The 12671-nt window shown below is 39.3% G+C and overlaps 1 protein-coding gene across 2 annotated transcripts in view; it reads left to right on the forward strand.

Annotated features, from left to right (window-relative positions):
- The window catches only part of LOC129757282 (syndecan), a 152379-nt gene that overhangs the window by 50865 nt on the left and 88843 nt on the right, over nucleotides 1-12671 (forward strand). For both annotated transcript variants that reach the window (XM_055754446.1, XM_055754447.1), the window contains exon 2: nucleotides 11623-11754. In XM_055754446.1, the coding sequence (XP_055610421.1) occupies nucleotides 11623-11754 (132 nt within the window). The remainder of the gene's footprint in view (nucleotides 1-11622; nucleotides 11755-12671) is intronic.

Below are 12671 nucleotides of genomic sequence, written 5' to 3' on the forward strand. Positions count from 1 at the left end.
ACAAAAAAGACAAAAAAGACAAAAAAGACAAAAAAGACAAAAAAGACAAAAAAGACAAAAAAGACAAAAAAGACAAAAAAGACAAAAAAGACAAAAAAGACAAAAAAGACAAAAAAGACAAAAAAGACAAAAAAGACAAAAAAGACAAAAAAGACAAAAAAGACAAAAAAGACAAAAAAGACAAAAAAGACAAAAAAGACAAAAAAGACAAAAAAGACAAAAAAGACAAAAAAGACAAAAAAGACAAAAAAGACAAAAAAGACAAAAAAGACAAAAAAGACAAAAAAGACAAAAAAGACAAAAAAGACAAAAAAGACAAAAAAGACAAAAAAGACAAAAAAGACAAAAAAGACAAAAAAGACAAAAAAGACAAAAAAGACAAAAAAGACAAAAAAGACAAAAAAGACAAAAAAGACAAAAAAGACAAAAAAGACAAAAAAGACAAAAAAGACAAAAAAGACAAAAAAGACAAAAAAGACAAAAAAGACAAAAAAGACAAAAAAGACAAAAAAGACAAAAAAGACAAAAAAGACAAAAAAGACAAAAAAGACAAAAAAGACAAAAAAGACAAAAAAGACAAAAAAGACAAAAAAGACAAAAAAGACAAAAAAGACAAAAAAGACAAAAAAGACAAAAAAGACAAAAAAGACAAAAAAGACAAAAAAGACAAAAAAGACAAAAAAGACAAAAAAGACAAAAAAGACAAAAAAGACAAAAAAGACAAAAAAGACAAAAAAGACAAAAAAGACAAAAAAGACAAAAAAGACAAAAAAGACAAAAAAGACAAAAAAGACAAAAAAGACAAAAAAGACAAAAAAGACAAAAAAGACAAAAAAGACAAAAAAGACAAAAAAGACAAAAAAGACAAAAAAGACAAAAAAGACAAAAAAGACAAAAAAGACAAAAAAGACAAAAAAGACAAAAAAGACAAAAAAGACAAAAAAGACAAAAAAGACAAGAAAGACAAGAAAGACAAGAAAGACAAAAAAGACAAGAAAGACTAGAAAGACTAGAAAGACTAGAAAGACTAGAAAGACAAAAAAAAGTCAAAAAAGACAAAAAAGACAAAAAGACAAAAAAGACAAAAATGATAAAAAAGACAAAAAAGACAAAAAAGACAAAAAAGACAAAAAAGACAAAAAAGACAAAAAAGACAAAAAAGACAAAAAAGACAAAAAAGACAAAAAAGACAAAAAAGACAAAAAAGACAAAAAAGACAAAAAAGACAAAAAAGACAAAAAAAGACAAAATAGACAAAATAGACAAAAATGACTAAAAAGCGCGTAAAAAATCCTTTTCATGATTATTTTTATAAAACTCGCTCGAATTTTTTTTGTTTTGCACGCGAAAATAAAAAAAATTAACTACACAAATTGTTTGATTTGAAAAATAAAGTGAATAAATCCGCAAAATCCTAGCTTTTTTCCAATAAAATCCGGACTTTCCCAGTTTTTTTTTATTAAATATTCGAAAAAAAAAACCCTGAATGAAACCGGACAATCTGCAAACCTTAATTGAATGGCTTCCATGAACTGCCGCTTACAGGTTAGCCAGCAAGCCGGGAAAACTTGGAAAAACCGGGAATTGAAAATTGAACCGGGAAAACCGGGAAAAGCCCTGGAATCTCGAATCAAAACTGGTAAAATGCTTATTGATCGTTTTTGTCTTATATAAACCAATTTAATTCTAAAGTTCATTCATTTCACCAAGACTTCTCCCTGACAGGGTGGCCAGCGAACCGGGAAAAAAAACTTGGAATTTCAAATCAAAACCTGGAAAATTATTCATGGATTATTTTTTCCCATACATAAACCTATCAAATCCTAAAATTCCTTTATTTCATCATAACGAAACTTTTTCTCTGAAGCTTTACTATCCATAGTCGTTTATTTCAGAATTGTGAAGCAAGAGCGGGAAAATGTCGGGATAAATGAGTAAAATTCCGGGAAGTCAGGAATCTCATTTAAAATAAAATAGATTTTTGAACTCAGCGACTAAATTTGTCGAGCCAAGAATCGTCGTAGAAAAATTTCTCGATCATAAACTACTTCTTAGCTCACGCATATTGTGCACTGCAATGAATGTAAAAAATATTTTGAAATCAATTAAACTTTTCACAGCTGAGAAGTTTTAATACGTTAAGTCTTGGTAGTTAACATTCATAGAGTTATTTAATTACAGATTTTGTACCGTTGTGAACTTTATTTACGAATTTTCTGAAAAATGGACCTTAAAAACCTTAATAAGGAATTAAGTGGAAGGAATTTAAATTAAAAAAATTTAAAAAAAAATCCAAATGCTGTGAGTTTATGGTTCTGATGTGAATTCATACCTTGAAATCAGACAGTTTTCGATTGAATGTACATCTCGGAAACTAAGATTTATTTTAGTTTAACATCCATTTATAACTGGAATTTTTATACATTAACTAAGAATTGATAATGTTCGAATCTTCAACACGTTATGCTGAAACGAAACTTGAAAAAATAGCAGAAATTTGTTTTTCAATAAATTGAACAATGGCAATTGTTTTTTGACGTGACTTTACTTATTTTCAGCTGTTTTTAGCTGAGCTTACGGTACCTTTAAAAAAATCAAAAATAATCATAATTATATTTCAAGTTTCCATTTAATTGATAAAATATTTAAAAAAAAAATCTAATTTCTTTGTTTGTGTTATAAAAACATTGAACAAACACACTACAAATTGTCAAATACTATCAATACATAAATTCAAAAATCAAACATCAAATTTCTGACAAACCTTGAAGTACTTACATATCTAATTATTTTTTTTTTCTAATTTAGTTCAATTTTAACTTTTGAGAATCGGAAAAATCGAATAAAAACATGCATTTTTGAGATAGGACTGAAAATTCAGACTAAGAATCTAAATAAATTTGCCATAATTAAGGTGAATAGATTTAGGCATCTAAAACTCGGCGCATTCTAAAATAACATTTAAAGGTATTTTATAAAAAAACATGATTTAGTGAAAATAAAATCTAAGATTGCTTACCATAAATAAGGTTAATCGAAATCTGTTTTAAGTACTTCAGAAGAAAAGTAATGAAACTTGACAAAACCTGAAATTAAGTTGATTTATGGATCAGTTATTCAATTCGAAATTCTTCGCCCATGATTATGTTTCATATTTCAGAATTCAGAAGAAATATTTCTACAGTTCAATTCAGTATTTCAACTTGAAATTTCAAAAGTATTGTATACATGGCATCATATCAAAACTATTATTGATCTCATGCAAATTAGAAAAATATAGCATTTTCTTTATAATAGGCGAAGATGATGTGAAAGACTGAAAAGAAGGTTACAATTTTCGGTTAAGGTTAGCATAACTAGAATTATTTTCTTACCGTATGAATATTACCATATTCAGAATTACCTTTGAGTTTCAAGATTAAACTAAAAAATTAACTCCTCTCACACTTTTACATTCAACTTGCCTGAAAATATCTTCATTTTTGATAAAAAAAAACCCGATAAACCTTTTAAACAATAAAATCTTTTTTCGTATAAAGTTTTAAAAATTTTCATCCCAAAAAAAACCTAGGTTTTGGTTTCAAAATTCTAGGCAAAATTTCAGATTGGATTGTAGTACTTGATTTGGAATGAAAATACCATTAAATTGCGGTATTAGATATGAGATTCAAATTGTAGACCCATTAGATTAAAATGGAAATTTTAATTTTAGATGAGAATTTAAAATTGAAATTGCAGACCAAGATCGCAGAATCAAGATTCAGGATCCAACATATAGATTTCAATTTTAGTTCAAGTATTTCAAATCTTTATTGAAAATTTAAGTATAAATTTCAATACAAACCCTGAGCTAGGCAATTGTTTCGCTAAAAATAACAAAACAAAAAGTCGAAACTGACGTCACTTTACCGGATGACGTGCAGAACAACTTTTCATCGCTTATCATCCATCTCCTATAACGTGGTAGGCCCCACTCGACTAACATCACAAATACACTTGGCTCGAAATAACCTGCACAATTCAAGTATCATTCTTGCCTGCCGCCTGGAATTCTCCTCCCACAGCAATCATCGATATGAATGAAAAGCTCCACTCAAATGTCCAGCACCGCAGATAACCCCTTCCCAGAAAGAAGGAACAAAGCCCCAAAAACTGACTAACGAACGACGCATTTTCCACTTTTTACTGCTTTTAACTTGGCTGTTTTTTCCTGTCTCGTTCTTCTTACGAGAGAAGGGTTCCTTTTGTCCCACTCTACCCCTATTCGTTTCAATTTCGAGATGTCATTTTCTATTCGTTTCCGTTGCCCCTCGACAGACACAACAACTAAAGGACGGGAAGCTGCTGCAGGGAAAACTCTCGGAAAAACGACAAGCAACAAAAGTATAGGAAAGTGCTGGGAAAATTAACAGGAGCAGGTGGTGCTTGGCGGGGGAAACCCTTTTTGTGTAGAGCCCACTTTAGCTAGCGCAAAAGTGCTATCATTTCGCCATTTGCGAAGAGCTCCCCGTTTCGCCTTTGACTAGTCCGAGACCAACAAATAGTTTCTGGCTCTCAGAACGGATAGATGAATGGGGCCCCATAATGTTTCCTTTCGTTGGTTGTTTTTTTTTTTCAAATTTTGTTTTGATCTGCGGTATTCAATGGGCAACAAATTGTCCAGCGTTGTGACTATTTGAAGACAAGACTGACGTCTTCAAGATGGGTTCGGAAATAAGGCGCTGGTTTAAAAAATACTTGGAAATGTTTGATTATTTAGAGATGATTCCCATAGATTCTCAGTCTTAAAATATTTTGAACACACCATAAACACATATTGTTTTACCTGAAAAACGTGTAAAAAAACGTGTTGATTGCGGAAAACCGTGGTAATTCCGAAGACATGTAACTTGAGAACTGAGACTTGGGATTTCAGGCATAGAACCGGAAACCTGATACCTGCAATGTGAGACCTAAGACTTGAAGCCTGCTACCTAAATCTTAGATCTGATATCTGAGACCTTCCACCTGAGACATGGGACTAATAACCTGAGACATGAGTCGTGAGACCAGAGAAGTAAGAAGTGAAAAGTGAGGCTTGAGTAATCCGAGGTGTAAAGTGAAACGTGATAATTGAGACGTAAGAAGTGAGACATAGCACGCTGGAGGTGAGGCGTAATTCTCATTTCCCAAGACTCATTTTTCATTTCTCACTCATCTCTCTTTACTCATTTCTCATGTCTTACGTCTCGCTTCATATTTCTCACGTCTCTCTTTTCAATTTTTACTACGCGCTCTTCACGTCTCACTTTTCTCGTCTTACCTCTGATGGTATGTCCCACGTCACACTTCATACAAGCTCAATATTTTCTCTCAAATATCGTGCTAATTGCGAAAAACTATTTACAAACCCATGCAAAAACAAACCATATAAAAATCCTTGGTGTATAAAATGGGGTTTTTGACAGCCAATTTTATTACATTAAACGTTACTAGTGTTTTCAAAGCCTTTATGGATTATAAATAAAGGTTTTAAGACATGCCATTTGCATTTTATTAAAACTAACGAATGAATTTAGAGCTCTTTTTTGTTAAAAGTTTGCTAGGCTAGTACGACGACTTTCTCAGATGGCTCTCTAGCCTTAAATCCATGTTTTGAAATCAGGTATGACCCTCTTAAGCTTATCAGGCTTGTCTGACAAGGCCCAAGCAACCGCTGTTTACAGTTGAATTACGTTATTTTAGTAGAAACATTTTTTTTTACATTTTTAATGCAGTGTTAACAGAGGCACAAAATAATATCAAAATTAAATATTCCGGGAACGTGACTTATTTTCTCCAGCAGATTCTCTTTGCCACCAGGGAAAAATGGGTTTCCATTATTCAATTGATTCCAAGGGGTTCGTCATGATGATCCCCCGCTGCTGCTGCTGCTGCTCCGAGAGATTGATAAGTACGTGACACAATTCGATGGAGAAACTCACACCCACTTCCGGGGTTTCAATTTCCATACGTTCCAAGAATTTTAAAGGAAAAATAAATCTTTCACTCATTGGAATCAATACTTTTCAGCATTCCGCCAATGCGCGAAACACACCCCCGCACCCATCTATCGATGGAAAAGAGCCGAAAGGAAGAAGCAGCATCGGGCACATTCCAGAAGTGATTGCTCCCACCTTCAGGCGTGTCCACGCTTCGGTTGGGTGAAACTGCAAACTCATATTTAATTGCGATAAATCATGCATAAAGCGTTCACAGAAAGATCTGTGTGCGAACCAGAGAGCCGCCGAGGGCATGAAAGGCAGAATTCGAATGAAATTGAAAAGCAGCAGGATGAGCAGCATTCAGCAATCGTCGTCGGGACAGACGAAAGGACAGTCATTCATGAGAAAAGCGAAAAAAAGAGACATCATTTGCCCTTCGGCATGCGGAGAAGAAGCAAAAATTTGTGCTGATCCTTTTGCTTTTGGTGCAGTACTGTGACGCGGAGCCAAAGAAAACATCGGCCGCTTGGTGATATCTGCTAGTATCCAGCTTGGCAGCTCTAAATATCCTTCGCTGGTCCTACATTTGTAGGTTTATGTGAATGTGTTTTAGGATCTTTTCGTTCTATGGCTGTCTGACGCAGCGGGAAACTTTAAAGAGGTAGATGTAAAGAAAGTTCTTCCTTTGCATCCTTCTTTTGAAGAAGTGATGCCCCCAAACAGTCATGCTGCTGCTGACTGCAGCGTGCTGACATGACATGATAAAGGAAAACAAATATGCTCGATTGCTTGCCAAACTTTGAAGATGCTTGTAAAACATATCCTTGGAAAAAAAATCGAAGATGGTTCAGGAAATCTCTTAGTTTCTTTTGGGTATCGCCTTAAGCCCAGAACTGCCCTTAGGACGCATAGAATGCTTGTTCGAGATACTGACAAACTTTTTTAGGAACATAAAACATTGTCCATTGACCGAAAAACAATATGAATTCATCGTAGGGAGTAAAATATAAATAAAGCTTACAAGCTTCCTCTGTTATCGAAGAAGTGAAAAAAATTCCGTGAAAATAAACACATTTTTTATATTTTTTGGTCATTTTTGCCATTTTTGTCATTGTTGTCATTTTGTTATTCGTGCCATTTTCAACATTTTGGTAATTGTCGACATGTTTGGCATTTGTGTCTTTTTGCCGTTTTAACCATTTTTGGTCATTTTTGGTGCATTTTTGGGTCCTGACGACTCCTCAGGGTCCTGACGACTCCTCAGGGTCCTGACGACTCCTCAGGGTCCTGACGACTCCTCAGGGTCCTGACGACTCCTCAGGGTCCTGACGACTCCTCAGGGTCCTGACGACTCCTCAGGGTCCTGACGACTCCTCAGGGTCCTGACGACTCCTCAGGGTCCTGACGACTCCTCAGGGTCCTGACGACTCCTCAGGGTCCTGACGACTCCTCAGGGTCCTGACGACTCCTCAGGGTCCTGACGACTCCTCAGGGTCCTGACGACTCCTCAGGGTCCTGACGACTCCTCAGGGTCCTGACGACTCCTCAGGGTCCTGACGACTCCTCAGGGTCCTGACGACTCCTCAGGGTCCTGACGACTCCTCAGGGTCCTGACGACTCCTCAGGGTCCTGACGACTCCTCAGGGTCCTGACGACTCCTCAGGGTCCTGACGACTCCTCAGGGTCCTGACGACTCCTCAGGGTCCTGACGACTCCTCAGGGTCCTGACGACTCCTCAGGGTCCTGACGACTCCTCAGGGTCCTGACGACTCCTCAGGGTCCTGACGACTCCTCAGGGTCCTGACGACTCCTCAGGGTCCTGACGACTCCTCAGGGTCCTGACGACTCCTCAGGGTCCTGACGACTCCTCAGGGTCCTGACGACTCCTCAGGGTCCTGACGACTCCTCAGGGTCCTGACGACTCCTCAGGGTCCTGACGACTCCTCAGGGTCCTGACGACTCCTCAGGGTCCTGACGACTCCTCAGGGTCCTGACGACTCCTCAGGGTCCTGACGACTCCTCAGGGTCCTGACGACTCCTCAGGGTCCTGACGACTCCTCAGGGTCCTGACGACTCCTCAGGGTCCTGACGACTCCTCAGGGTCCTGACGACTCCTCAGGGTCCTGACGACTCCTCAGGGTCCTGACGACTCCTCAGGGTCCTGACGACTCCTCAGGGTCCTGACGACTCCTCAGGGTCCTGACGACTCCTCAGGGTCCTGACGACTCCTCAGGGTCCTGACGACTCCTCAGGGTCCTGACGACTCCTCAGGGTCCTGACGACTCCTCAGGGTCCTGACGACTCCTCAGGGTCCTGACGACTCCTCAGGGTCCTGACGACTCCTCAGGGTCCTGACGACTCCTCAGGGTCCTGACGACTCCTCAGGGTCCTGACGACTCCTCAGGGTCCTGACGACTCCTCAGGGTCCTGACGACTCCTCAGGGTCCTGACGACTCCTCAGGGTCCTGACGACTCCTCAGGGTCCTGACGACTCCTCAGGGTCCTGACGACTCCTCAGGGTCCTGACGACTCCTCAGGGTCCTGACGACTCCTCAGGGTCCTGACGACTCCTCAGGGTCCTGACGACTCCTCAGGGTCCTGACGACTCCTCAGGGTCCTGACGACTCCTCAGGGTCCTGACGACTCCTCAGGGTCCTGACGACTCCTCAGGGTCCTGACGACTCCTCAGGGTCCTGACGACTCCTCAGGGTCCTGACGACTCCTCAGGGTCCTGACGACTCCTCAGGGTCCTGACGACTCCTCAGGGTCCTGACGACTCCTCAGGGTCCTGACGACTCCTCAGGGTCCTGACGACTCCTCAGGGTCCTGACGACTCCTCAGGGTCCTGACGACTCCTCAGGGTCCTGACGACTCCTCAGGGTCCTGACGACTCCTCAGGGTCCTGACGACTCCTCAGGGTCCTGACGACTCCTCAGGGTCCTGACGACTCCTCAGGGTCCTGACGACTCCTCAGGGTCCTGACGACTCCTCAGGGTCCTGACGACTCCTCAGGGTCCTGACGACTCCTCAGGGTCCTGACGACTCCTCAGGGTCCTGACGACTCCTCAGGGTCCTGACGACTCCTCAGGGTCCTGACGACTCCTCAGGGTCCTGACGACTCCTCAGGGTCCTGACGACTCCTCAGGGTCCTGACGACTCCTCAGGGTCCTGACGACTCCTCAGGGTCCTGACGACTCCTCAGGGTCCTGACGACTCCTCAGGGTCCTGACGACTCCTCAGGGTCCTGACGACTCCTCAGGGTCCTGACGACTGCTCAGGGTCCTGACGACTGCTCAGGGTCCTGACGACTCCTCAGGGTCCTGCCTGCCGTCAGTAGGACGATTTATATAACGCGCTGTTTAGGGATTGTCGAAGTCTTTTTCATTCAACTATGTATGATGTTTCCGAACCAAGTATGCGATATTTCGCATAAGATTTTTTTTTTAGATTTATACGTTTTCTTATTATAATTAAATTCGGCAAATAAAGAAAAACAAATTTTTCATGTCAAATAAACAAATTAAGGAAAAAGATTACGATATCATTAAAATTTTCAAAGCAATGAGTTCGTTGAACTTTCCCCAAGTGTCGTTCGCAATTATAACTGGATTTCATTAAAATTGCATAACCACAGGATCTTCCCGAGGGAGGAAACCGAACAGGAAGAACAAAGGACCTTCATCTTTTTTTTTTGCTTCGAACCGTCCTAGGCGATAATTTAAACCTCTTCAAACCCTTCGGTGAGGAAAAGCTGCTCAATAGAAACGTGTCGGTGTGCGAATGATTCCTCGTCGTCTCTCTAGCTCGTAATCACCGGAAAATGCAACCTGAAGTACAAACTGGGTAGAAGAAAACTGTGCGCTAATTCCCTCCGGCAGCCGGCCAGGGCAAATCCGAAAGACGGAAGGGAAAAAAAACTCGAACACCAAAGAGTGAGCTCGAAAGGGAAAACCGGACCGGAGGCCGCGGGAAAATTATGTGACAGGCATATGATTTCGTACGGCTGCTTGAATTATTATGCCACAATGGTTTGACCTGCTATTGTCTTCGAATTAATGGCGCTCCGGTTTGGGGCGGGGTCCGTTGAAATCCGAAGGCGAAGAGGACAGGCCGCCTAGGAAGGAATTATCGATTAGATGGGAGCTACCGGTAGGAAAATGGAGCACCATAAATTGCGGTGAAATATAATTTGGCGCTCGTTATTGCTTCGGGTTTTCGGGCTAATCGAAACAATGAACGTTCGCCCTTCGTTCTCCAATCACTAAATAAGCCGGTGCTGCTCGGAACAGACTTAGAGACGCGTGTGACAGGTTCATCGAATGGGACTATCTCGAAGCGGTCATAGGTTGCCGTTCCGAGACCTATACATAACATGCAACGGTCCCGGCCGTCAGCCGGATTAGATTTGTCGAAAGTGGTAGATTCCAATTCGGATTAATTTCGACATTGGTGAACGATTTGAAATAGGTAATCCGTGATAGTTCCGGTGCTCACGATTAGCTTACAGTTCACGATAACACAGTTGCTTCATATTCTGACTATCGATCAATCACACCAAATTGCGAAAATGTTCGTTAGTTAGCAAAGAGAAGTTCCAGTGTATCGAAATGAGAATTCCACTGTCAGCTTCATCGTTTAACAACAAATAGAATGAGAGTCGGTGGAGGTCGAAGTTGAAAAAAAGGTATGAGGTGATTGCCATTGGCATTGCAAGTTTTCAAATCCGCAAAAATAAATGGTTTCAAATCTCATGAAAAAATCACAAGCTTTTCAAAACAAACTAACTCTAGTACGGTCCCCTTGCAGAAATGGAAGTGTCATTTATTAATTCTTCGAATTCCTTATTTAAAATTTAACTATAATTGTTTGATTATCATTCACATGATTTTCTACGAAATGTAGGTCGTACACTATCAATCACAACCGGGAATGGCGGAAATGAAAGATGCTTTCGACGGCATATTTTTCTCTCGCTCGGATGACATAGCATCGGACAAACACTATTTTACCCAGCTCAGCTGTTTGTGCCGAAAGCTTTATTTTCTTTATAGTATTATTTTTTCTCCGTTCTTTCTCAATCCCGATTACAATCGTTTCAAACTCCCTGTCTCCTTGGGGGAAGTTTGAGGAAGGATGTTGAGCAGGACGAGGATGAGGTAGCCATTTTCTACGAAAGTATCTCATAAGCACTTTTTCGTTTTACTACGTTCTATAACATTAGTCGTGAGGTTTTTTATATTTATTTTCATTCCTGTTCCATTGCAAAGCCAGCACTCTCCGGGTGAAGTATTTGTTTAAAAACAAATTTTGCGATGCCAGGAATTCGCAGAATTGCTATCGTTTTTGTGAGTTCTTGATAAAAATCGTTTGAATGTAATGAATTGAATGGAAACACAATTTCACATATCAATTTAGATTTAAGTTTCAGAATCTGAATTCTGAGTTTTCAGATAAAATAAAAATACTGGTTTCTGTCAATTAAAAATATTCCTTCCAAAATTCATACAATTAGTACCCTAATGAATTCTATTCAAAAAGGAAAAGGAAACCTCTTGAACCAAAGCAAATTGATCGAATTTGAATCTCCCACAGCTCCCCCCCCCATTAGTTGTTGACTTTGAATTAATATTTTTCTTGCTAATTTTTGTCTCGTTCCCAGAAATCAAACAATCGCAACAGTCAGTCTGCGTCAGCTTCATCGTCTTCGTCGTTCGGTGCGGGCGGTTCTAGTCCAAATAATGATATTTACATCGACGACGAAGGACTCGAAGGATCCGGAAGCAGGGGCGAGGTAAGTGGAATTTGTTTATTTGAATTGGAATGACTTTTGGCGCCGCACAGTGGTCCGAAAAGGCTAAAAGTGGAACTTTTTTCGTAGCGCCTCTGTTTTTCATTTTATCTCTTAAGTGTCTTCAGAACATTTGCTTCTTCAAATACGCTTCATAATTTGAAAATATTAAAAGTTAGTCAAAGCCTACTATAAAAAAAATTGAAAATTCTAACTTTTTTAGTTCAATACATAGAGCATTACTTTATACTACAAAGTTGTAGAATACAAGAAAATATGAAACTTTGTTGAATACACTAAAACTCTATCTCTTTTCAGAGCAGAGTTATAAAGGTTTTATTTTAAAAGTTATTTAAAAGTTAGTTTTTTAAACTTAACTATAGTTAGATGAGGATTTACATGAATAAAATGTTCTAAACATTTGTTGATACATTCAAATCCCACGTTTTGCACAAGATTGCAACATTCTACGACGTTTCCAAGCCAACTTATTGCATTTTTAAGTTTTATTTTTACTCAACTTCACGAGCGTTTATTGCAAAAACGTGCAAGTGGATTTTCAAAACTAATAAACCGAATTGAAGCTTGAACTTAGTGCAACAAATTGGTGTTGGCACCATTTGTCTCCACGCGCTTATATTTGAACACAACAAGCATTCTTTTGATGTGTTTTGCGTGTTTCCATACAAAAATTATTTTTAACTGCCTTCTGTCTTCGTTTTGCGTAGCATCTGTGTAGCCTGGAAATCAATTTTTCCATTTTTTGTATGGAAACACGTAGAACATATCAAATATATGCTTGTTGTGTTCGAATATGAGCGCGTGGAGACAAATGGCGCCAACACCAATTTGTTGCACTAAGTTCAAGCTTCAATTTGGTTTATTAGTTTTGAAAATCCACTTGCACGTTTTTGCAATAA

This window comes from Uranotaenia lowii, chromosome 3 (assembly GCF_029784155.1).
Source record: "Uranotaenia lowii strain MFRU-FL chromosome 3, ASM2978415v1, whole genome shotgun sequence".
Classification (NCBI taxonomy): Eukaryota; Metazoa; Arthropoda; class Insecta; order Diptera; family Culicidae; genus Uranotaenia; species Uranotaenia lowii.